The 26,315-nt window shown below is 54.9% G+C and overlaps 1 protein-coding gene across 1 annotated transcript; it reads right to left on the bottom strand.

Moving 5' to 3' along the window:
• Nucleotides 1-586: 586 nt before the first annotated feature.
• Nucleotides 587-22,650, bottom strand: LOC122373145 (sal-like protein 1). The gene is made up of 3 exons (XM_043350955.1): nt 22,513-22,650; nt 9,520-9,570; nt 587-3,919 (listed from the first exon to the last, which is right to left on the bottom strand). Exon 3 carries the CDS (start codon nt 3,846-3,848, stop codon nt 2,730-2,732), a length of 1,119 nt encoding a protein of 372 aa, XP_043206890.1. The 5' UTR covers nt 3,849-3,919; nt 9,520-9,570; nt 22,513-22,650; the 3' UTR covers nt 587-2,729.
• Nucleotides 22,651-26,315: the final 3,665 nt, after the last annotated feature.

The raw sequence follows: 26,315 nt of genomic DNA on the forward strand, positions 1-26,315 counted from the left end.
TGTAAGTTCGCTATTTATTGTTTGACGCAGTGTGCTTGCGCTCATTCGACGTATTGTTGACGTAAATGTTGTCAAATGTTTGTTGAACATGCCTTTCCATATTTGGCGTGTTCGTGTTTCCATTCGTGTAATTTGGCGCATTCTAATCTGTTCATTTCTAGCATAAACGACGCACACCAATGCATTTGTGACGTAAAATCTGTCCACTCGTCCAGTTGCGTCCCACGTCAACGGAAAAGTTGCAGTAATTTTCAGTGTCAACGTGTGATGTCACTGTTCGAGATGCCATTTTGGGTTAGTGCCAGGTGACATTAATGACCATCCTGATAGATGACAGCAGTCAGAGAAGAAGACAGCAGTCGAAGAAAAAAGTGGCTTATAGATGGCATGCAGAAGAGACACATCTCATACGAAACAAAATACTATATTTACATATTGCGGGGGCATTCCCATAACCAATGAGCGAAGCCATAAAGGGAAGCGATGCGATAATAATACATGAAATAAAACAATGGTCGAAGCCGGGTACCGCAGCTAAATAAATGGTAACTGAAACATGATCGCTACTGTCAGCTTACATCCAACGGAATGTGTTTCCATTTTATTACAGGCTTTCACAATAAAGTATCTTGAGGTGATGATAAAACGAACACATCAAAAGACCCTCCTCTACTGGTAACTATAGGTACTCGCAGTAACCGACACACTCAAAACACGGAGGACGAAACATCCAAAAATTACCTTTGGATCCGACATTAACAAAACAGCACAGGTCATTGCAACAAGTAAAATCAACAACAGCTCAGCGTCCGGACAGACGTGCCGCTTTCGAGGGCCTCTCATCACCGCAGTCTCACTGGCGGCTCACCGCCGCACCCAGCCAAACAAGGAAATAAATAGACGAAATACCTTAGAACAACACAACAACAGCGCGGTGCGGCCGAAGGGGCGAGCGGCGCGGACGGAGGCGCCGCGGGCTCGCACGTGCGCCCGCGGCGGTGGGAACCGTTTGTACAGGCAGCGGGACGGAAACGTTGCGCGAGTGGCGCGTACAAGGCATCAATAAATATCGACAAGTCGTCCACGGTGTGTATCACAAGCCGTTGGCCGGCGACGGGCCAGGGAGACGGACATTGCAGACTCTGCGGGCGACGGGGGACGGGCGGCGAGCGCTGCCGGGCGGGCGGGTCACAGCGGGGATACGGATACCTTTGAGACTCGGACGCTACCCGGCGAGCCAGTCGGGCGCCAGGTCCACTCCAGTACCCCTCGCGGCCATCCGCGCACCCCCTAACGCCCCTACCACCCCGTAACGCTCCTACGTCCCGTAACGCCTCGCCGCCCCTGTAAGCCAGCCCCAGGGCCCGCCCGCGACAACAGCGGGCGTTGGTGGCTTCCGCGGCCGGCCGGGCCGCCACCCGGCTTTGTTCTTTGACCCAGATCGCTGCGGGCGCTGGCCACGACACGGCCGCCCCCTGCGCGGCGCCAGAGGGCGCTGGGAGCGCCGGTCGGCCGCTGCCGGTGGCACCCGTCACACCGGAGCGCCGCCGGGCCGCCGGTGTCAGCCCGAGCAGCCCGGCCCGGCCCGGCCCGGCGGCGGCTCCGAGGCGGCCCAAAGTGTCACACAGATCTAGGACGTCCGCTTTCCACCGGACTGGGCAGCCGGCGAGGCCCGGCCGCCGCACCGCCGCGCGCCGCGCCGCCAGTGAAACCCCCATGAACCAGCTATTTTAGAGTCGTCGATGTGATACTCGAGATGCATTAGATGAGCGCGAGTCGGTTCGCGTGTGTAGATGTGTACCTAAAACGTACATACTCGTTTAAGACTTTCAGTCTGTCGTAGAGCAATGATTCCGTCAGTACTAGACCTAAGAACAGAGCCCTAAGAAAAAAAGACCACTCAATTGACCGCTCAGGTACGACGCTAGTCTAGTCTTTCAGTCAGCACCACTCCCCGTCAGTCGCGATCACCAGTCCCGTCAGTCACGGTCACCAGTCCCGTCAGTCGCGCGATCGTCGATCGTCGATCGTCGCACGCACACCGGTCCCGTTCCCAGCGCAGGCTTCCGACGGCGTCCACCCCTCTGTCCGGCTCCTCCGGCCCTCTCTCCACTGACACACCAGGTGACGTCACGCCCGACTGCGCCGCTCCTAGCCGCGCATGCGCCACTGCCGCCGCGCCGCGCCGCCGAACGTCGACCCAGATTCACCAGTCGCTGGATCCGACTGACCCACTTGGGAACCAGAACACTTTTGGTGTTAGCCGGCCGGCGGCGGCGACCGGCGCGCGGTCGTTTACCAAAACTCGCCTGCCATCCGTTCCCTAACCCCTGCGGCCCTGCGCCGGACCCTGCCAGGTCACCGCGGCCTCCTCCGAGACAGGGGGCCAGCCCCGGCGGCGCGCTGCGCCCGGTGCGGCGCGTGACAGGTGGCGCCGCGCGGCCGCCGGAGCCACTGACCCGCCAGTGGGTCGACGGGCGGCGGCGCGGCGGCGGTGGGCGGCCGGGCTTTCTCCGCCGGACGACGACCGGCCCGCGGTGCGCCGAGACAACCTTGAAAGATGGACGCGCAGCGCGCGCGCGCCGCTCACGTCCGCATTGCACGCCGCCCGAGAGACGAACCTGGCGCAGGCGCGGCACACTGCGCCACGAGTGTCGAACGAGCACTGGAAGCGCCGCGAACGCCTCGCACAATCGGCGCCGTCGCCGGCCGCTAGCGCACAGCTGGGGTCAGTCTCTGCTGATGCGCTTATGGATGTTGTAGTGCTTGAGGAGATGTGCTTTCTGTCGAAACGCCTTATTGCACGTCTCACACTTGAAGGGTTTCTCGCCGGTGTGGGTGCGGAGGTGGACCTTGATGTTGGACTTGTTGAGGAAGCCGCGGTTACAGATGGTGCATCGGTGCACCAACTTATCCTTGGTGCCTTCGGTGGCGATCGGCATCGACACGATGGGCCGTCGCTTCTTGGCGCTGCTGCCCCCGCTGCTGCCGCTGCTGCTGCTGGGCGGCTCGATGGAGTAGCTGGGCGGGCTGTAGGTGACCAGGGGCCGCTGCAGCCGCTGCTGCAGCTGGATGTTGTGCAGCATGCCGTAGCCGGGCGGCGGTGGCGGCCGCGCCGAGCTGCTGGCGAACGTGGGCGCGCACCCGTTGCCGGCCAGCAGGTTCTGCAGCATGGGGCTGGAGGTGCTGTAGGGGACGGTGGTGTGCACCTGCTGGGGCTGGCCGCCGAGGCCGGCCGAGCTGGCAGCGCTGTACCGCAGCTGCGCCTGCGACTGGCCCTCGATCCACGCCTCCAGGTCGTGCATGTCGCTGCTGGTGAAGCTGCCCAGGTCCATGCTCTCCGGCACGGCGAGCTGCGGGTCCACCATCGCGGTGCCGATGATCGAGGCGAAGTCGTCGTCGACCATGTCGTTGGGCAGGTAGTTGTCGATGCCGCAGGTCTCGGCCGGTTTCATCATGACCGACTCGGTGACCTCAGTTTTGAGCGGCAGCGCCTCGGGCAGCTCACCCATACCGGAGGTCGTGGTGGACACGAGGTCGGGCGTGCCGGGGCCGGGCTCCGGCGCCGGGTAGTACCCGCCGGGAGATCCCGCCGGCTCGACCGAGCTGCCCACAAAGTCGCACTGGGTCAGCGCCTTCAGCGGCGGCACCGGCTTCAGCTCGGCGAAACTGGACGACGAGGCGGCGGCGCATTGTGCCGACGAGGAGCTGGGCACGGGCGACTGGGACCGGAAGATGGTGTCCAGGGCCGACTGGAGGCCGGCCTTGCTGTCAGTGGGCTCGTAGCCAAAGTCCTCCTGGCTCCACGCCTGCACTGAGTCGGGCGATGTTTGCGGGTACAGCTTCATGGCGCGGCGGCAGCGAGAGTGGCGAGATCAGACTTCCAACGGACGCGACGACGACGGTGCATGCTCGGTGCCTGAAACAGAACGGGTATTTTAGTCAGACACTGGTGAATAATCGGGCTACAAAAGATAGAATGGGATTGAGATTCAGTAAGATTCGGGCTAATAATGAGATTCAGGTAATGTTACTGGAGCGGCAATCGATGTGCTTGACGATAGAGCGACAGCGATGACACCGTGCGATAAAACTTTTGAATCACTGAGACGGGGTACTGTGAAAGGAAATTGTGTAACGTCAGCTGCGCCATCACAAAATCCAGTAAAGCGTTGGCTTTTCTCGGAGACGTGGAGTGATTTTTGTGACGATGTTCGCTGAACTGCGTCACCCACGCCCGTCGGTCCGGTGTCGAAATTATTTCTGGAATCTGACTCACGGGGCGACGTCCGACAGGAGCCATTTCACAATATTATGACCACTCCATTCTCCTACTATGAACTCCGACGCCGAGTCACTGACTCCCTCGAACTGTGCGCGGCGGCCTTCGGATGAATCAGGGCCACTTTCAGCGCGTTGCAGCCAGCGACCTCGCCCCACAAATCGTTCGTCGTCCGCCCCTCTCCGCGACGTCACAATCTACGCACATCTCAAGGCCAGCAGCGCCGATTTGAACCGGGTGTGAGCTCTCCGGTATTGTGACGTCATGAGTGATCAGTGGGTCAGACGAGCAGGTGGTGAATGAACGTTCTACGCAGCACCCTCCCTCCGCTCACACGCTGAGTTGCGAAAGTGCTCCCTCTGCGAACCCCAGCTCGACGCGGTTCGTCTCGCCCCGGGCGGCGGCTCCACCGAGCTCCAGGAAGCTCGAGCGGCGCACCGCTAGCAGCTACACCACCGGCGGCTGACTCAGAAGTAAAAGTGGACGGAGCGAACACGCCGGACACGCCGGCACCGCGCCGCGACTGTCAACAGCGCGCCGCGGAGCCGTATGCGGCACACGTGCGCCGGTTGTGCACGGGCGGAGGCGGTGCCGGCTCTGCCGACTATGCATGATCGACGGCAGTCACCGCACGGACGAGGACGAGGGATACATTATAATTCAGCGCGGAATTGAGGCCGCGCGCCGGTCACGTGCGCTGGACGCCGGCGCCGTGGAGCGCCCGGCACTCCGGGCTGCCTGGGAAGCTGTAGTGTAGTTAGACTCCGGCGCATCTAGGACTGACGAGTACCTATATTCCTCAGATAAGGCATAGGTATGCTAAAATTTCACCTGCTCTGGAGACTGAATTAAGTTGATGCGCCTTTTGTGACACTAGCGAGAATAAATAAATGCGCGGTTCAGCTGTTCTGCAGCATATCGAGCAAGATTTGCAAGGCTACCAATACTTCTCTTTATTGAATATGACAACTTTAGCTCAGAACCTCTGTTGAATTTCAATGAATTGCTCTCCCTGATGCACCTACACAGGCAGGTGTTCTGGTGTTGCTTGCCGCTTCATTCCCAGTGAAATGGTGACGTTTTCAGACAGACATTACTCAAGAGATTGTTGACTGTTGTCGGCAGGTGTGAATGAAAGCAATGAAACATCTGCAGTGACGGAGTCGCGCGCCCGTATATCATAGTTTTTGACTAAGCAGAAGCAAGCTTTGTCGTCTACCGAATGCCAGACCAAGAAAACTCGATGGTTGGATATTGGAAGCATTGTATGTAGCTGGTGTTCTTTGAAAGCCATGCTGGTGAAGAGGAAAACTGCTTGGTTTACAGCATTACGTGAACATAGAGACACTGGTCATTACGTCGGTCCGTTGACGGCCTAAAATGATTTAAACTAATGACCTCCTGTCATAAAATGACCCGTTTGGACTGGTCAAACACCAGTCATTATTGCAAGGTTCTCTCTTTGCCCACAGTTGTTGCAACTACATGGCAGCTGGACGGTATCATTTCCTGGGTTCCACCAGACGGGCGGCAGAAGTAGTCCAAGTCTTACAGAATGTAGGTCCAGCGCGGACAGCCAGTTCCGCAGGGGTTCTAGGAATCACCCCAACAAGGCACCATTCGAATTCCTGCCCGTCCCAATCCCCGGTCTGTCCTGTTGATGGGACTGCCGTCTGTGATATCCGTAAGCTCCTGATCCGGACTCACAGGTTCCGGTGATTTCTGCCGCAGCCAGCAACGGCCCAGATAGTCGAATCACGACTTCCACGGCTGGAAGCGTAAGCTCAGAATCATGAGCTGTACGACGCCGGTAACGCCCGTACCGACTAAGCAGGATTAGAGCTTTACTATCAACCGCATGCTAGTGAGCTTAGCATTACTGACCCGCCGTGCGAGGTTTTCGCAAAGTGTGTCGTGTGTGCCGAACGACAATGCGATTGTGGCTTCGGATACAGCCCAGCGCCTTTTTCACCACAATTTCAGATCCAACCATCAGTGTCGGCGTCCGTCACGCCGCAGGAAATGGCAATTTCTGATAAATTGCTCCGCGATGACAGGCTGGTTTTGGGCAACGCTCTGGCATGCGTCTTCGAGCTCACTTTTGAATGTAGGACGGGCCGAACATAGCTCGCTGGATGACCAAAGCAGTGCAGCAGCATGATCTGTCAATTCGTATTAGGTGATTCTGATTTCACCTGGACGGATCTTCGAATAGGATGGATGCCAAGGCGGATGCTGATCATCGCTAGCTCATGGCCAGATCGCTCGGATAGAAGCTGAAAGACGACTCAAAACGCTAGCCAGTCTCTGCAGAAGCAGGGTACAAACTACAAGTGTTTGCTCTCCTACGAGTCGAGCTGGGCTGCTTCTGGGGCCCAACGTCACTACTAACGAGTTAGATCGAGGCCAGCAGCGGTCTGCATTCGCCGAATGGCGATCGGAATGGGCGTTGGTTCGACGTGGCCCATGCCGCGTCAGGTCATTAAACCCTTATCGCCATGCCATGCGGTGGCGATCAAGACCAGGCTATCGCCCGATCGCCGTTTCCGTCGAAAAAGCGCCGCGCCGGCGATAGCGGCGCATTGACGTCGAACGCGGCGTGGCGGCGACGAGCGTGGCGCGGATGTGGGCCGGGTCGGTCAGGTCGGGTCGGCCGCGTGCCGCCGCCTGGTCTGCACCAGAACACGGCACCCGCCCGGGCCACCGCCCCTGCAGGAGACAGCGGACCCACAGCGGGCGTGCCACTGCTCCGCCGGGTCTGAAAGGAACCAATGTTCCAGATCAGTTGCAGCCACGCCTCATACTGAACCCCAACGGTGTTGGGAGTGCCTCAATTGCTACGCATGGTGTGATCCTTCAGTAGAAGAACTTTGGCATAAGTGTACATGTGGACTGGACGAATGACACCCAAAAGAAAATAGGTATAAAACGATTTTTTTTACACTAACTAAAATGTCCCGCCGATAGAGCGATAAGAAAACAGGCATCTTTCTCCCAAACTCTCCACCTCCGATATAACGATCTCATCGAACCATCAGAGCTGATCCTCAGCAGCCGTCTGTCAGGCTCTGTTCCTCAGCAGCCGTCTCTAGGCAGCTGTCTATCAGCAGCTGTCTATCACTCCTCTGCCGTCTGACCCACTGTACGAGCTCCTCGTAGCTCCACGGTACGGCGTAAAGGACCACGCACGTGACACGGGTGCGTCGCGACTTCTGAGCAGCCGCCCGTCGTCCCCGGTCGGCAACTGGCCACTACCGGCTGCGGTCCGCAGATGGTCCGTCTGACATGGATCCGTCGATACGCGGCCGGTCGCTCTGCCGGCACGCCTCTGATGCCGGTCCGGCCGGCCGAGGGGCGGCGCGGCATCCAGCCGTAACTTTCTCCGGCCGATAAGAATGCATAATGGCGGCCGAACACGGCTTTGACCACCGGGCGCGACATTAGCATCTGCCCCGGCGGCGCTGAAGGCGGTGGGTGGTAGTGGTGGCGGTACTTCTGCTCCTGCAGCGCGCCGTAGCGACTCGCCATGCCGATCTGTCCACCGCCCCACTTCTTCCTTAACAATAGCGTCGATCCTCGGACCGGGCGTGGACGGTGGCCACCCTCGTGACGCTGCCGGCGCCGCCCCTCACCACACAACAATTCGCCATTGACGAAAGCGAAACGCGGCCCTGCGCCGGCCGTGGCGCGCCGGCGGCAAAAAGTTGGCGCGCGCCGCGCTGTGCCGGCGGCGTGCACGGCTGACGACGCATCAGGGTCGCCGGCGAAACTACGCCCGGAGAAACTCGCCGGGCTCCTGGGCCGGGGGCAACGCTCGGCGCGGTCACCGGCCGCCGCGCGGCTCCTAACGACGCCGGGCGGCGCGCGCGCGCTGCGGGAAGTGGGGTCGCCGCTGCGGCCTGCGGCGATGTGCGAGGTGGGAGGTCGGCGCGCAGGCCGCCCGCCGGAGGATGTGTCGTGATTAGGCCGACCGAGACAGGCCGGAGGAGGATGTAGCGGTTCCGCTGCACCGCGGTCTCGTCCCCGCATCCGCCGAATCACCGGCAGCTGCAGAGCGAACAGGGAACTCGGGAACAGCAACCGTCCATTGTAGACAGCTGCATGGTCTCCCCAGTCCACACACTTCATCACTTCTCACAGCACAGTGACACATCCTTCATCAACCCAAACCGCACGATAGACCAAAATCGTCAGAAAAATCTAAAATAGCCACACCGCCACCCCGTCCCACGCTCGTCACGCCGGAGGGGCCGTTGACCCCCGATGGGGCCAACAGTAGCCGATCTAGACACACGCCACCGGCGGACGGCTCAGCTTCGCTGCATTGTTTCCGTGTTGCACTGCGCTCAGTTCGTGCAAAAACGCCACTGCTATCGGCTGGCGGACCGGCAGGAACGAGGAAAGCCACCGTGGGATCGGCTACGAATCGCCTTCACAGGGTGGAGCTGAACGGCGTGAGTTCAGAGCTGAGCTGAACGGCGTGAGCTGAGCGGCGTGAGCTCAGAGCTGAGCTGATCGGCATGAGCTGAGCTGGAGGCGCTGGACTGGGCTGAGCCACACTGAGCTCGCATGGACCCCGTCCGGGCTTACAGGGTAGACGCATGCTAACTAGGCTGCGAGTTACCCATCTGCCCACTATCCCCCTTCTCAGGACAACGCGAAAATGTACTAGTTTCCATAAGGTTTTATGGGATTATGGCAGCCTTTTCTAGGGTAGCGTGGGAATTAATAGCCCTTACAAGAATGATGCCTTTCAGAACTAGGACATGACACTGGCTCTGAGCTGCACGGCTGGCAGACTCTGCCTGTCCTCCAGAACGACACGGGTGGTGAGCCATGTCACTTCTCGGAACGACACGGAACGATGATGGGAGCACAGGACCGAAAATAATGACGAGACTCGCTTCTGCTTCGAGCTGACTTATCGACGCAATTCTCCCGAGTTAATGTGGCGTTACGGACGCGTTACGCTTTACACCGCTTTTTACAATTATGTGTAATTAGTGACCTAAAATTACCCTTTGTTTTAACCCATTACATAGAAACTGACACGGCGTGACAAAGTCTCACACGAAAAGTGTCGTGTGCCTTAGGACAATTTTGTGACATCGCTATACTGAACACAGGGTGACAATGCATGGTGGGTGTTCTAGGTCGGTCGTTTCCGCATTGAGCGTAATGCATGAACTCAGCGTGGGCGCTCCGTGCTAGCCAGGAAGCCCTTCCCGTGTGGTTACCTGCACTTGTGCCGCCATCAACCTCTAGAAGTCATCTGAGCGGACATAGTTCTGAAACCGGAACAGAGGGGCTGTTACACAGAGATCGAGGCATAAATTATCATCAAATACAGCAGTCATGGTCAAGCAGCAATCACATATCCGTATCGGGTCGATAGCAAGCCACTAGGACGCCCCCCAGGATCTCGGTGCTCGCGGCCGCACAAAATGCAGTCTCCGGGTTAGGTTTCTATGCTTCGCTGCAGTCGCTCAGCCCGTCGTGGTGCAGTATTTGGAGCAGACGCCCATTGGTCGTTTCGATGACGATAGCGGCACAGGAAACTAGCCACACCTCAGCCGCGCGGGCCGGGCCGAAGTGGGGCGTTCATTGAGGACGTGATTGGAATGCGAGAGTGGATTAAGGATTTGGAGTTTGAACCGCAGAGACTTGGTGAATTGTAGATGACCTAAGCAGGGCTTCCAGTGACCTCAAGCTGAGGCCTCTTGCACCAAAATACCTCGCTAGGTAGAATCGGCAAAATACCTACCTAGTAAAACTACCTACGGCGGTAACTTCTCTTGCACCATCCTACCTACCTACCTAGGTAAATTTGACAGCTTGCGTTTTTAGGATTTGTTTTGATTGGCTGTTTGGCGACGAATTATTTGTGGGCGCTGAACAAATAGTAACTAAAGAAAACAATTATATGGATATTGTTTTTGTTAATATACATTTTGGTATTATAAAATCATTTTCCATTTACGTAAATACGGATAGAAGTTATTTTGATATTAAATTACTTGAACAAATAAGCTTCGTTTCCATGGCAACGAGTGAGTCTTCAACCAGGCTGTTCTGCTACGGAGTTTTATCGCTTTGGTACGGAGAAGCACCTCTGTGAACCCATGGAGCATTTGGTCAATTATATTATTATTCACTCATAAAACATTGATTTATCATTGTCTAAACATTTTTGCTAGTTATTTTGGAAGCCCGAGTTTACCGTCAAACCGTCAAAAATTCCTCCGCGAGTACTTCCTTCCGGCTTTCGGTGCAAGAGGAAAACAGCCGGTCGGACTTTAACAATTGGTAAGTTCTTATGCCGCTCGGTAGAATTTCTAGGTAAATTTTCACGGTAGCGTTTTTTGGTAGGTAGTTTGGTGCAAGAGAATCTAGGTAAAATCTGAATTTACCTAGGTAGGTAGTTTGGTGCAAGAGGCCTCTGATGACTTTATCACATAAAGCGAGTGTAAGGAAATGTTTTTTTTTCTGGATTTCCCTAACAGCAGTGCAAGCGATGATGCAATGCATTGTATGACGTCTTCAAGTATGCACAAAGAAAGCTTGAACAATGAACTTTTTCTGTTGTTACAGAAAATTAGTGTGAAATATTCGTGCAACGCCCGATATGAAATGCCTCCACTTCTAGCAGGACTTGTTCGGACGACCCACGAAAATACCCGTTGAACATTAACACCTAAACTGGGCGACTTTTTGCCAAATGCCGGTCACCTCACGATAAGGAGCCAAAACCGCCGAGCGCGCAAAAACCCACCAGTGCAGTGGCGGAACCTACTTCTTTATCAGCCATCGGCGGAGGTGTTTTTGATAGAGCGACGTCCGGCGTGGGCTGCCACTCGACCTGGACTTTGGGGTCTGTCCGGAGCCGGCCGGGACCAGCGGTACCCATTCCTGGTCCTCGCACGTGGGGAAGGACGGACAGACAGGCTCCAATCAGGAGTGGTAAATTAGGCGGCCAACGGTCCCTCGGAAGGCGGTTGTAAATGATTTGGGACACTTGAGATGCGGTAGTCACTAGTGTGCCTCTGTTCTAGCCGGGCACTGTGTAACTATTATCATCATTCGCTGGAATTGAGGTCCTACACCAGCTGAAGTCCGCACTTCCTAGTTTCCACCGACGATGGGCAAACCGGCGCCACCACTGGTCCATGTGATAAAACCAGCCGCACCCGCGGACGAGCCCGTATAAATCCATAAAGCCGCCACTGGGCCGGCGGCGCCGCGGCGCGGTGACCCTGTTTCCCTGTTACCGTGCGGCGCCACGCGGAGTGATCCATCACACCTCGGTGTTCGTATGAAATAGCTGAGCGGTCCAACCAGTTCATACAGCACGCCTGAGGGACGCGGTCGGGCGGCCGAGCCGTCCGTGTACATTCCTCGCCCACCTCAGCGGCCATGGGTGTCGGCGGGCGCGGCCGCCGCTCGGGCGTGCAGTGAAACTCGCGCTGACCTGCGGGGTCAGCGTCACTAATTTCGGCTCGAGGGCTTATCAGCGGCAGTTAACTTGTAATGCCGTCTCCGCAGGGACGAGACACGTCTGACGGATGGTGCAGCTGTGAGAAACTGCAGGAATGGTGACGAATGGACTTTCATCATGCTAGGCTTCCGCGCTACCAGTGCGTCTAGTGGTCTACATAAAGGAGTGCCTCGCCGCGGTGATCCGATTTGGGATTATGATCCTTGTGGGAACTGGGTGGCACACTCTGGGCACTCCTTGAAACTCGCACAACACTCAGTAGATCCAGTACATAACTGGCTGATACAAGAATAACGTGTTATTCTTACCATCGATATGCTATTTATAAACGAAGCTGATGATTGGCCTTCCAATGGTGAATCCATGCTAAGCTTTCCGCATCTCTCGTGTGCGGTTTTCAGTCATTCTTTGCCGACCACAAACGGCAGGCAATTCAGATTGTAATTCCGTGTGTTTCACGCACCGTTACCATGTAAACCTCAAACGTGCGCGGCATTCTGTCAGCGTCTGCGTGGGTCGCTGTTCTAGTTCCCACGGTAAAACCTAGTGCCGGGCGCACGCTTTGCTATGGACAGCTCGTATACCCAGTGGCAGGTGCCGATAAAGTGAGACATAATCCGAGCTACTACAGCAGAATGCCAACTATGCAGGCTACGGTATAAGTCGATGAACTGGAAGGCCTAATTCAAGTGGATTACTCATTATAGAGCCACGCTTGACTGCACCAGTCAAAGGAAATCATGTTTAATTCGCCCATTAGGGGAGGACCTACCGACAACAATGCAGACAAAGCCCGCACCTGCTGCGGAGCGGGGAACCGGCAGTGCGTGGATGTCTTGTGCGTCTATAACGACGGTATTTGTTTACAAGGAACAACAGCTCGCAGTTATAATGGCACGCATGTAGACCACCTGTTCAGCTACACAGAGTGAGCAAACAACCCTGCTTTGGGTCGGGAACGCCCCAGTTCGTATGATCCATTATTTCCACGAACATCTATGCGTAACAGGCATACATACATCAGCAGGCATCAGCTTGATACAGACACGCGGACTATCGATGGCCCAATTTGTGTGGTACCTGTCTTTCCGTAAACACACACATCTCCAGCTCAAGCTTCTGGTCCTGAAGACACCAAAATTGTCTATTTCTGCCTGTCGGGCCCGCCCAGCACAGACGGTATCCGCGGTGTGCCCTCCGGTGTTACCGGGCCGGCGGACGGCGTCCGCGCAGCTGGCAGACCACTCTCTACTGACCCACATACTGCTTCCCGCGCCGCCTGCGCCGCTGCTCGCCACGCTGCGCCGCTCCACGCCGCCGCTGGGGCTGAGAAGCTGGCGTATAGTTATCAACCGTCAAGTGCTGGTGCATAACTATGAAGGATGCCTACTCGTAAAGGGTGCACAGCGGGTACCTGCACTGAGAAAAAAAATTATTCCCCTGGAACACCTTTAAGGGTGTGTACCAAACTGCACCTCGCTGGGGTGTCAGACGGGTGTCACTTTTGACACCAATACAGGTGTCATTGGGAATGAAACACCGGGTGTCTGACACCCTTTTAGGTGTCTGATACCCTTTTGGGTGCACACCCAAAAGGGTGTCAGACACCCGGTGTTTGATTCCCAATGACACCTGTATTGGTGTCAAAAGTGACACCCGTCTGACACCCCAGCGAGGTGCAGTTTGGTACACACCCTTAAAGGTGTTACGAGAGTGTCCATTGGATGCCAAAAAAGGTGTCGACATATTCTTACATTTATTGGTTCAAACAGGCATATCGCATACAATGGCATTCCTATCTTGTATACAGCAACAAACTATAAAGTACAAAAAATATGGGCTCTATATTTACGGAGAAATCCAATGAAAACTCACCGAAACACATCGGGTCCATTCACAGTGAGAAGTTGCTCGCATTTCAGCAATGATAATTAACCGTCGATTATCTCCAACCAGATGTTATTCCGCAGTTCACTTGCTTTCGTTTCCATGGTGCAATGCTGTGTTGTCATCCTCACTCCAGACTTCAAATTTCACCGAGTACCGCCCGCCTCGTCATTTGAATAAACACGGAGCAAGCTACAAATAAAAGCTAAACATTATCATTAACGCACAATCACTTGAATAAGTACACTGCGAACAACGTTCGGCGCCACTATATTCACATAAATTCAAAAAAGCCCTGCCATCACTCACACCGCACACGCACCACGTGGCACGCCGCCGCCAACTGAAATCTAACGGCTTTCCTGCAAGGTGGCGCGTTTTGATCTTCGCATGGTTGACGCCGTGACTAGCACACAAATGACGTCACACAATGAAGCTTGCTGATTGGGTAATGATTCAAACCACTGGACCTGCTGTGGTTTCTAGCAGTGCTACGGAGTCAGAGTCGGAGTCTGATGGAGTTGGCAGTTCTGGCCGGAATAGGAGTCCATTTTGGAAGACAGAGCGGGAGTGCGAGTCACTGAAAATCCGTTAGACACCGCATCCCTGGTTCCTAACACAAGTGACGTCAGAACAATTTATGTGATGATTTAGGTTCGAATACACGACAGCTTTCAAACATTTCATGACTCATGCTGGAATGTTCCTCAACAAATGACAACACACGTGAAGGTATCACAAGGGTATCAGATCCCTTTTAAGGAACATTTTTGTTTACACCTTTTGAAGTGTTGATGGTTTAGGGTGTTTGACACCCGAATGGATGTTGGTGTAGGACACCCATTAATGTGTCTTTCTGAATCCCATTATGGTGTGTTTAAAAGCGCGTTGCACTTGAAGGTTGTCATCGTGGTGTTGTACACCTCCATGATTCCCAAAACAACATTTTTGACACCAATCTGGGCGTTATATATGACACTGCAATGATGTCCGACACCCGTGAGACACCCCATGGGAATATTTTTCCTCATTTTTTTTTCACGCTGTTTTTGGTGTCAGATCCTTTTGCAAGTGTCAATGTGACACCTCTAGCAGTGTCGGACACTCTTAACATTCCGCTTCAATAAATGGCAACACCTGTGAAGGCATCATAAGGGTGTCAGATGCTTTTAAAAGAACATTTTTGACACCTTTTAGGGTGTTTGATACCTTAGAGTGTTTGATACCCGGATGGGTGTGGGTGTCGGACACCTATTAAGGTGTCATGCTGAATCCCATTAAGGTATATCTAAACGCTCGCATGCGAACGAACACTTGAAAGGGTGTCATCGTGGTGTTGTACACCTTAATGATTCCCTAAACAGCATTTTTCAACACCAATCTGGGTGTTCGATGACACCTCCAATGGTGTCTGACACCCGTAAAACACCCCTGGGGAATAATTTTTTTTCTCAGTGTGGGAGGTCTTGACCCGGAAGATACAACGAAAGTGGCGGGCCAATTTAGACGGATGTAGATTAGAAATGCGATGCGCAGGCTGGAAGGAAGGACCCAGATAAAGGGACGGGTGGAAAAGTAATGAAGGGCGCAGTAGAATTGTATACCCCGCTAGAAATTACTGCATTGTAATCTTGGCTGCAGTTAGACGAAGCGTGGACGCTTTCTACACCTTCATAAAATGCACATTTTTTAAGAGAATTTCTTTTTTATCTTGCCGTTTTCGAACTTATCATACCACTAGTCACCTATCTCATTTTTTGAATGATTGGTTGTGTTGACCTATTTACACATTATTACCGTAAAGGCGTCGCCTCATCAGATTTCTGTCCCGAATTTGGAAGTTAACCCAAACAGGCTGGCCGGGGGAAGCTCCTGAATTAAACATTAATGCCTCCATGGTGTGCCCGAAATAAAGTCAGCTGTTGTGGTCGGTAGCCGAGCCGGTGCCGAAAAACGCAACATCATGATGTTCGTTTGAAATAGTACCCAACAACAGACCCATTGACGGTGGCCGCTCACGAATTATGCAAAAGCATGGCTCACCCGTACAGTCGGTTCGTCATGTCCCGTTATGGCATATTCAAATCGGCCCGCACCTTAACTGTCTCCGATCTGCTACTCCGCCTACTGCCGCAATCCCGGCGGACGAACCTCGGTGTCCCGATCTGCAACGTCTTCCACTGACTATACATACAACCAGCCGAACGGCAAGTAGATCAGGTCACCGACTGTACATACACCGACCGGCCGCTGTTCAATGGGTGTCTGGAGCAGCGGCACCCTACGAGGTAGGGTGCCGCCGACACACCCTAGACGCACCCCTGTGGGTGGAGCGCTGGGCGCTCCGCTATTGGGGTCGCCGCCTGTGCTGAGATCAGCACTGTTGTTCCATTGAGAGCACCCAGCCGGTGACTATGCTGCCTGATTGCAGTGACAATCATCTCACTGTCTCCACCGAATGAGTGGCCTTTTGAAAAGACATGCAGCGACCAGCAACTAACTACTTTGGCGAGGCATGTAGAGACTCGCGGCCGCTGCGTTATGTGACCGGTCAGTCACCTCTACCGACCTCCTGATGTCATCCAGAGGCGGAGCCATGTGACACCATCCACTTTCAGAGTGAGTCACTTCAGCCCTCGCCCACGTACTAACCGCACGGTGAGCGGCCCGCATCCACTGATGTTTGGATCTCAGCGAGGGAAGACAATTCTGTGGTCTCAGCGCTGAACGTGAAGCGACCCGACCAATCATCCGGGTCCTCCCATCATGGATGACATCCTTGCGGCCGACGACGACCGCGGGGGAGGAGCGGGAAAGGAAGGCGGGTCCTGTGGTTAGTCTGATGACAACACAGCGGTGACTCCTGGCCGCAGAGACATGCCCGTTATACAGGCACGATTGCCGCGGAGGCAGCGGCGGCGGCGGCTGCGCGGAGGCAGCGGCGGGGGTGAGCGGACGACCGTTAGCCAATGCCGCCGGCCGGCCGACCGACCGACTGACTGAGTGCCGCCACTCGGTCAAGGTCGCAGCCGCCGCGCCGCGTCCCCGACCTGGGATTGAGCACCTCGCCGGGGGAGGGGGTGACCCGTCATCACCCGAACCCCGGGACGAATACAGGTCAGTGAGGGGTCACCCCCTCAGCTGATCCCCTCCGGCCAACCCCGGTATCTGTGACGGAGTACGTACTTACATACCGCAGATAGCAGAAGGAGCTCACTTTGCGCACCATAGTTCTCCGGCATGTCCGGTCGACCGGCTCATAAATTGTGTAGAGGATGGTCTTGCTCGCTGGACGTTCCCTATGTCACCGAGGCTGGTGTCGCTGTCCGGGACTCCCCGTCTTTGTGTCAGCTGACTTCTTGGGTTGGTGGGTCAGTGGCGCAAGTACTGAATCCGGGATGGTCCCTAAAAGACTCGAGAGAAGTCGTGCCGCTGTCACAATACGCACGTGTGTTAAACACGGTTCTGAATCGGGCTCAGAATGACTCGGACATATTGTAATTGGTGCACACCATAACGTCCACGTGGTTGCGGCCGATGTTAAGCTATTTTCAAGCGCCACGAGACAGAAGTGCCGAATCATCCCCAGTAATCATCTAAATGAGTGCATATGTCGACACACTGATGGTCAGATTATACTGAAATGACCACCGTTATTTCGATATCGTGTTAATCGCCGCGGACAGTGGACTGTAGCAAGCAAAGTAAAATGCTACAAATGTCTCTCTGTAGATGATATCATACCCCGGCGTAGTCGTGAATTAGGTATGCTATGAATCACCTGTCAACTTAGCGCCGATTGTGTCACCAGTGTTAGTCATCACAGCTACTGTCCTTTATCAGGCAACTCTACACCATCATCCCACAGCCCCAATGTATCATCGCGGGTTCACCGCCCCACCCCACTAGCCTCCCACCACGCTACGCGGCTGCTGTCTGTCGACTATCCCCCTCCTCCCCCTCTCCCACTGCCCCACGGGTCCACACGCCCTCTGGAACGCCACTACGCTGCCCTACTGTCCACTATCCACCCTCCCCCTTCCCCACGGGTCCACACGCCCGTCCCGAGCGGGCGCGATGAGGCAACGGTCGGCGACCCCGGCGCCGCCGCCGCGCCGTCTGCACGCTGCTGCCCCGGTCACCCGAACTGCGATGACAGGCCGCAGTTGGGTAACACGTGACGCTGCAGCTGCCGATTATGACGGTGGAGAGCGCGTGCCTGGTGCCGAGCTGATAGGGGAAGGTGGAGCGGCACGCGGTGGTTGACCGCTGCGCCACCCGGACTGCCGTTACTGGGGTTGTTGATGCATTTGGATTGTCGGCAGGGATTCTACTGCGAGGATTAGGTACTTCAGTGAGCCGAATGTCCGTTTCCGATTTTGTGGAGCGGTCTGTTTAACTGATTAGAATGTTTGTAGATACGACCTTTATGCTTAAATCAAAGCGCATTGTGTGCTTTTTGATAACTATGCATCATAGAAGGCAGAGACAGCCATGACGAGTTCCATACCGCGCTGTCGTCACTGCCCAGTTCCGGCCACAGAGCGCGCACCCCGCATTCTGTCAGCCAGCCACTCCTGGAACCATGACCGGATCTGCGTGTTGCAATCACTGCCAAACAATCACCCTGAAACTGCAACACCCGGGAACTGCAAGGATGGGACTGCCTCGTCATACAAGACATCGCAGATGACGGATTAGGAGTCTTGTCCTCGGAGATTACCGTCGTTTCCGATTACTTCTGAGGGCTCTGAAAGGCTGAGAAGTGGCATCCGGTTCCGTTCTATACTCGGAGCGTGTCGTACACCTCTCCCCCGATCTCAGAGGGAGGGGAGAGAGGGAGGGAGGGAGGGTCGGAGGTCGCCGCGTGACCCTGTTGTCGGTCGACGGACCGGCGCAGCCAGCGGAGCGGCGCCACATCGGAACGCTCCGGTGCCCGGTGGCCATCTCGACCGCTGAAACGCGGAACACTGAACTGACTGACAGGACAGGGCTGAACTGACGGGACTGTGAACTGACGGGACTGTGAACTGACGGAACTGTGAACTGACGGGACTGTGAATCGACGGGACTGTGAACTGACGGGACTGTGAACTGACGGGACTGTGAATTGACGAGACTGTGAATTGAACAGAGTGTGAGCTGAGGACTGAACTGAGCGAAAGTGGACTGTTTATTTGTAGGCTTCATTCTATTGTTTCATATAAATATTCTTTGGGTAGTAACAAATGTCGATAAAATATAAATCGAATCGCGTCGAACTACGCAAAACACAACCCACTATAATGATTAACGGATGTACATACGTAAATTTGTAACCCGGTCCCTAGCCTCTGGCTGACCGCTGGATGCCTGTTCAAACACCTGTTTCGAGTGAATATAGGACAGTTACCTGGCCGTTCGGCTCAACAAAAACCCTCCGACGCAGCACAAGGTGTAAACTGGCTCCAACAAAAACATCAGCTGCATGCACCAGGACACCTCAACAATAGCCTGACAAGAACGGTACTTGCAGCAAGCCGATGCCTGGCTGACGAAGGAGCACATCTGCAGACCTGCCCGTCTGCGCTTCGTCAGTTGTGAAGCCGCGCACGGCAGTGACCAGTCCCGGACCGAGTCGTTATCTCTCCCCAGCCCCGGACAGAATCGTTATCTCTCCATCAATGTGGGCTGTTCCGGTTCAGGATCGCCCCTGTCCGGCCATCCGGACTGGTTGAGTGGTCGTTTGGGCGGCCGCCCGGCTGGCTGGTTTGTTTGGGACCATGCCAAGCTGACTGTGTGGCCGGATAGCCTGGGTCTGCGCCTGACCACGCCGCTGCACTGGCCTGTTAGACCGATTGGCGCACGGACCGACTCCGCTCGGCCGGCCGCGGAAGTGGCACGATCTCGGCGCGGCCGCACGGCCTCGGCTCGGGCCTTGGACACGCCCGTGCAGCCGTCCAGCGGGCTGTGATGTCGTCACCTAGTCGCCCAACTGCCGCACTAGGTCAACGAACTCCGCCGGCGCACACACAGCCGAAAACGGCATTTTTGTCGGCAACAGGTCACCGAACCTGTGTTGGAGTGTGAACAGGATAAGCAGCGCAGACGGAATGTCTTCCGCGAACTGCGTGCGTAGTTTGGCGTGCAAACGTCCACGGTACTTCCTGAAATCTTGCGATCTGCAGAGTGGCGACGCCGGTACGACACAAGCTCCCCGATAAGGCGACATAGCAGCGGTTGAACGGCGTTACTTCCTCAAACGGCCGTCGCTGCTGTCTGTCCGCCCAGCCACATAGCGGGTGACCCGGTTAGGGCGGCCGAGACGGAACCGGCCGGCTGGCCGCCCGGGGACTGCAGTGCACTCGGTATAGAACAGGGCGCTAGCACCAGCAGCTGTGGAGACTGCATGAGAACATAGGAAGATAACACCAAGTCGACTGTCTCCGAGCGTGGTCGAATCCGACCACGTGGCTGGAGCTCGTCCCTCGTCTCTGGGTAGCCCACATGCCGAACGGATACCGTTAGTCACCGCGGATGGCTAGCTTTTGAGGCTGCTGATTAGCACGAGTCAACAGATGCTCGATAAGACAAAAGGCGAATGACAATGCGCTTCGCTCCGGAGGAGGGTTTGACATACATTTGGGCGTGTAAACAGGCGTTTAGCGTGCAGGAAGCTGGTGCCCGCTCGATGGATGGGCTTCATTAAAACCGTCACGTTCCGTTTGTTGTTTGAGGTAGGTTCGAACTGTGCGTGAAGGCATGCGGTTGTTGGTGTGCCGGAAGACAGCCGCGCTTACCAGCGATCTAAACGAGCCGACGAATATACTTGGCAACTTTTTCTGACGATGAACTTTCAGCACTTGTTATGCATGTACGTGTATTTAATGCTAAGATATACCGATGATTCTCATTATTGAAAATAGGTTTTACTCGTAAAGCGGCTTCTAGACGCTACAACGCCTAAAGAAACTGTTGCGGAAGTGATGCAAGACACATTTGCAAACGCCCCTCTTGCACCCATTCGCCGTGCAAAACTAACGGCACACCACGTGTTGTGCGTCGATAAAGCATGCGGTCAAGCTCCTGCCCTGAGGCGGGCCGCCATCTGTCCGCCGCAGGGTCCCGCTCGGCCCCATGCCGTCCTGCGGCGGATCCGGCGCTCCTGCGGCGCCCGTGGCGCTCCTGCGGCAGGCAGTGGCGCGTCAGCTGTCCGTCAGGAGACCGCCGACAGCGAGTCGAACCGTGTTGCCGGCGGCCGTCTTTTCTGGGACAGCCAAACGGACCCGCTGACAGCAGCGTGCGCTGATGTCCGCTCTGCGAGTAGAGCTCCCAGGTGACGCAGACGGAGAGAATATCGGAGATAATGTGATGATGCCGCTGTTTAAATATGGTACCGCTGATAGTCCTTTTGGAGTTTAGGGAGCGCCTTTGAGCGGTTAAATTTAAAGGATAAGATGAATTGGGTGACAAATTTAATACAATCAATTTATTTGATCGACGAGTCGACGTGAGAATTGTCTTGTTCTCGAATTCGTCCTAAATATTTTAACTTAAGAACTCGATGAACCAATTGCGAAAAATGAACTTAAGTATACCTTTAACGACTTTATTAGCTTTCTTAGCCGATATGGTCATTAAGTCCTAATTCATAAATGTTCCATTGATTTAGATATGTAAGCTCATTGCATATTTTACCTGCAGGATTCAAGCTGTTTTACGATCTGCTTAAGATTATTGATATCGCCACGAAGTTTTCATTCTGCACTTTTCTTCACTAATTCAAAGTAATCCGGGTTATCCACGATCACCATGCCAGAAGGCGTCGGGTCATTGAAACGTGGCTTCGGGCTTACGAAGCTATCCGGAAGTGACGTTGGACATGATGAATTACTGTTTGCAAACATTTGGCATTTAGACCAAGCCTTCATCACGCTGCGGGCCATGCGCTGTTGGGTTAGACGGTGGACGACAGCTCATAGTTTGTTTGACAGGTGGGGAGTCACGTATTTAGGTCAGTAGAGAAGTCAGTAGCCCATAAACCTGTCTGAATACAAACACAATATTGAACGATGCTTCACGATGACAGCGAGAAAAACAGCATGGACGATTAATGACTCTTCAAGAATGTTTTGGGTTATAGTGGTTCTGTTCTTGAGCAGGCGGGCCAGCGGCATGCAGCATTAATTGCGACGCTAACGGGCTACATGGCTCATCGTAGTAACCTGATAGCTTGCTGGCCTTATTAGTCCATCAATCTTATCTCAGGACTTAAGTTTTTAATTGCACATACCTCGTTGTTTATAGACCCAGTTTTGATGAAAATGGATTGTTGTCTCGGATTTTTGTGTGGCATTGAGTGTTACGGAATACAAATAAGGGAGCCTTGCAAACAACTTTGAATTAAACAGTTGAATGATAAAACTACATCATAATAATTACGAGAGCAATCGCCTTCAGCTTGGCTAAGTATGTAGATCATTCTAAATGTAAGGGAAAAGGAGTATGGCTTCCGAGAAACCAGCAACTATTTTCATTGCTTGATCTCCTTCTTTTCTGTTTTCATGCTTATAAATGCAAGGAATGCCGGATGTGGATCATGTGTAGGCACATAACTGTTAACTGCAGTTTAATGTGGCACACCGCTCTGTGCAGATTCCTCCGTCGGTTTACGTCCAACATCCATGATCACAAAATCAGTTACTGTATAAAATTTGACATGCTTCACGCCCAGTTGGCTCACAGACCCCGCTATTTTCCCCAACGTACCACGCACGCACTCCGAAACAAACCACATCGGCCCACCTCACCCTCAACCACCTCCCATCCCATCCGGACCCCGTCTCTGGGTCAGCCGGCCGCGGCTCACCTGGGCTGAGGCTGTATCCGGCTGGTGTCGGGTCGTACACACACGGCCTGCCTGCCCACTGCACTGTCCGTCCGCGCACCTCGCGCCACGACACGCCCCGCTCGACGCCAGCCACCGGACTGACCGGCCGACGCGCCGCCAGCCAAATGAGACATTAACCCAATTTTGGCCGGTACAGCGCCCGACAGCGGCTCGTACAGTCTCTAGCAGCGGGAACGGAGCGTCGACAGCGGCGCGCGCGGAGCTCCAGACGGGTTTTTGAGTCGGGGTGATGCGGGTTGGGGGGAGGGAACGGCGCAGGTGCGTGGAGGGGTTAATGATAGGTCTCAATTAATCCGCGCAGCGCTGGTCCCAAAGTTATACATGCCGCATTTTTCCCTTTTTAAATCAGTAATGGCAAAAGCTTTTAATTCAGTAGTTATCCCTGCATCACTTTAAAAAACCTTCCTGAAAACGGACATTTTTTTTAACCCACGCCAGGCCGGTGCTCGGCGCCAACAGCGCCGGGCTGGGGGTGTCTGAGCGCCCACCCCCCGTATAACTCGGCTCCTGGGCCACGTAGCGACAAGCGGTAAGCGGCATTCGAAACAGCGTCAAAAATCAGAAGGAAGAAATACTTCGGTCAATTTTAGGTCAGGTCAAAGGTCGGGTCACCAGAGGTCATCAAAGGTAAAATTTTGCATATTTCATCACTTTTTCGACAAACCGGCGCATAACTTAGGAACCGATAGAGCTTCAGCGCCGCGGAAAAGCGCGTTCGATAGCCCCTTTTAACGTTCTTTCTGATGCATGTCTTCAGATTTGACATCATTTCAACAGTTTAGCCTCCAGAGAGCACAAACTCTCAGAATAGCCGTTTTTACGAAAAGTATTTTTCAGGAGTAACTCTCAACTTGAGAAAGGCACTACCTTTATTTTGCTAGCATCGTGTTCCTCTCGTCGAGACGCGTCGAAGGAACTATGATTTGAACTTATAGGTCAACTTGAAAATTTGACCCCAGGTCAAGATCATGACCTGACCGGAAAGGTCATGCTGCTTATCAGTCGATTCGTATCGTCGACCTCAACGCATCTTAGGTGCTTTCATCGCTTTAGCCAGTGGCGTATCCAGGATCTTGAAAAGGGGGAGGCCAAACCTGCTCAAGGGGCCCCACCCTTACCTTAGGGGCCCCAGAAGTGGCGTACTTAACCCACGCCCAGGTGCGGTTCTTTGCCACTTTCACCATGTGAGGTAGCCTTTTTAGGCACACTCGGCAATCTAAAAGGAAAAGAAAACGTGAAAAACCATCGATATCGATAGCTCTATGAAGTGTACAATTTATTTCACCAGTAGGCATACAGTTTTCTTTTTGCTTTGGTCGTTGCCGAATGCCGGGGCCACTAAAGATTATCCAAAGCAAAATGTTTTGTCATTTTTTACGATTGTAACATTTTTCAAAGGGCAGATGTCAATCTCTTAGTGTCTTGCGCTGGTTGAGGGCTGATACCCTAATTAACTTTAGAAGGGCCCGACTCGGGTTGAGCTCTGATCTATGTAGACTCTGATGGCTCTATGTCGCCCACATTTGCCTCACTCCGACCTCTGAAGGCTCATTCTGGCCTCTGAAAGCCCCACACCGGCAACAGAGTGAACCACGCTGGCCTCCGGGCCCCATGATGGCTTCAGGAGACCCATGCTATGGCTGACCCCATAGCCCCCCCCCCCCCGCTGGCTCTTGGGACTTGGGAGTCTTTGAGTCAGTCTGACGACCCTATGCCGCTTTCGAACCCACGCCGGTCTCTAGAAGCCCATGATGCCCCCTGAGGGTCCCACGCTGGCCTTTAAGGGCCACTCCTACCTCAGGGGGCCCAAACATGCATAATATCTGAAAAGCGGTCGTCGAGGCCCTCGAGGTGGCCTCTAATGGCCCGACGCCAGCCTATGAAGGCCCGCGCTGGCTTGAGGGCCCAGCGCCAGTCTCTGAAGTCTGAAGTCAGATGACAGATGGCCCCACGCTGGCCTCAGAGGGTTCACGCTGGTCACCGAGTGCCCCACACTGGCCTAAAAGGGCTCCACATTGTCTTCAGAGGGCCCCAAGCTAGTCGCGGTGGCCAATGGGCCTCAATCTGACCTAAGAAGGCCCCATGTCGCTGGGCTTAAAAGACCCCACGCTGGACATAGACGCATGCTGGACATAGAGGGTCCCACACTGGCCTTAGAAGGCCCCACACTGGCCTTAGAAGACCCCACAATGGCCTTAGAGGGCCCATGCTGGCCTTAGAGGGCTGAGCGCTGGCTCCTTAGGGCTCTACACCAGCGTCAAAGGATCCCACGCTCGAGTCTAAGTTTCTTTATGGCCGCCAAAGCGACCTCTGAGGGCCCACGCTAGCCTCTGGGGGCTCGGCCTTGGTCTCTGAGGGCATATGAGGGCCATCAAATGACATTTTAAGATAGTTTGACGCAGTTTGACTTTATTTATGCTTGGGCCAGTACTTTGGATGAGGCCCTGAAGGTCGTTTCTCTTGTGACACTCAAGCAGGCACGTACCCAGGATTTCGCCCAGGAGGGGGCCGCCTGCTCTCAAAGGCGCCCACGGGTCACCTGGATGCCGCTGTCAACCCAGGCAGGGGCGTATCCAGAACCTTTCGATGAGGGGATTGGGCACAGTGGGTCCGGTCCCCCTTGCAGACGGGTCCCTCTGTCCGTCTGTCTGTCTGTCCGTCTGTGTTAGTCCTTCAGAGGTGTCGGTGAAAGGCCATCAGATGCGCTGGTGTGGGGTCCTCACAGGCGCCGTTGTGAGGGCCTTAGGGCTTAGAGACACTGGTGGGGGCCATCACTTAGGCGTGTGTGGGGCCCTAAAAGTTACTGGTGGCCCTTCATAGGCCGGCAAGGGACCCTCAGAGGTCGGTAAGAGGCCCCCAGAGTCGCTGGTAAGTGACCGTCAGATGCGCTGCATAGGACCCTCGGAGGCCCCGATGTGGGGGCTCTCAGAACCGCCGAAGTAGGCCCTTAAGAGGCACTGATGTGGGGCCCTTAGAGGTGGCAGTGGAGGCCCTCGCAAGCGCCGTTGTCAGGGCCCTCAGAAACACCGGTGTGGGCCGTGGGGCCATAGCAAACGGGTATTTGGCCCTTACAGCTGATCCCTTATTGGCCGGCAAGAGCCCTCAGGGCCGGCAAGGTCCCTCAAAACCTGGCGTGAGGCCCTTCTGGAGATAAGTGTGGCTACACAAGAACCCATGGGGTGTTCTCACAAGCCCTGTGGTCTCCTTTTCAGTTGAAGCGTTGCCAGCGCGGGCCCTCTACCGCCAATGGCACCGCAGGGCCTCTCGGGCCCGAGGGGACCCTAAACCCTATAACGGACACGTGCCCCCTCGCCCCTGGCCATACCATTGAATCCCAGTGATCACGGGCCGTTCAGGTAATCAGGGGTCTCTCAGGTGACCAGGGGCCTTTCAATTGACCAGGGCCTTTCAATTGACCAAGGGACCCTCTGAGAAACAAGGGACGGTTATACCAGGGGCTCCACGGGTAACTAAGGGCCTTAATGTGACTGCAGGGGCCCTTCATATAACCAGGTACTCCCCGGGTAAACATGGGCCCTTCAGGTGACCAGGGTTTCTTCAGATCGCTGGCCAGGGGTCACCCAGGGGATCAGGGGCCCCTCAGGTAGCTAGGGGCCCTTTAGATAACTACGGCCCTCTCAGGTAGCCAGGGGCCCCTCAGATAACCAGGGACCCCTCATATACCAAGAGGCCCCACTGGTAGCCAGGGACCTCTCAGAAAATCAGGGTCTCTCAGGCAATCACGGGCCCCTTAGGTAATC

The sequence above is a fragment of the Amphibalanus amphitrite genome, unplaced genomic scaffold (assembly GCF_019059575.1).
Source record: "Amphibalanus amphitrite isolate SeventyFive unplaced genomic scaffold, NRLGWU_Aamphi_draft 000038F_arrow, whole genome shotgun sequence".
Classification (NCBI taxonomy): Eukaryota; Metazoa; Arthropoda; class Thecostraca; order Balanomorpha; family Balanidae; genus Amphibalanus; species Amphibalanus amphitrite.

Coding starts and splice junctions, on each gene's coding strand:
- LOC122373145 (XM_043350955.1), bottom strand. CDS start 3,848: ATGAAGCTGTACCCGCAAACATCGCCCGACTCAGTGCAGGCGTGGAGC.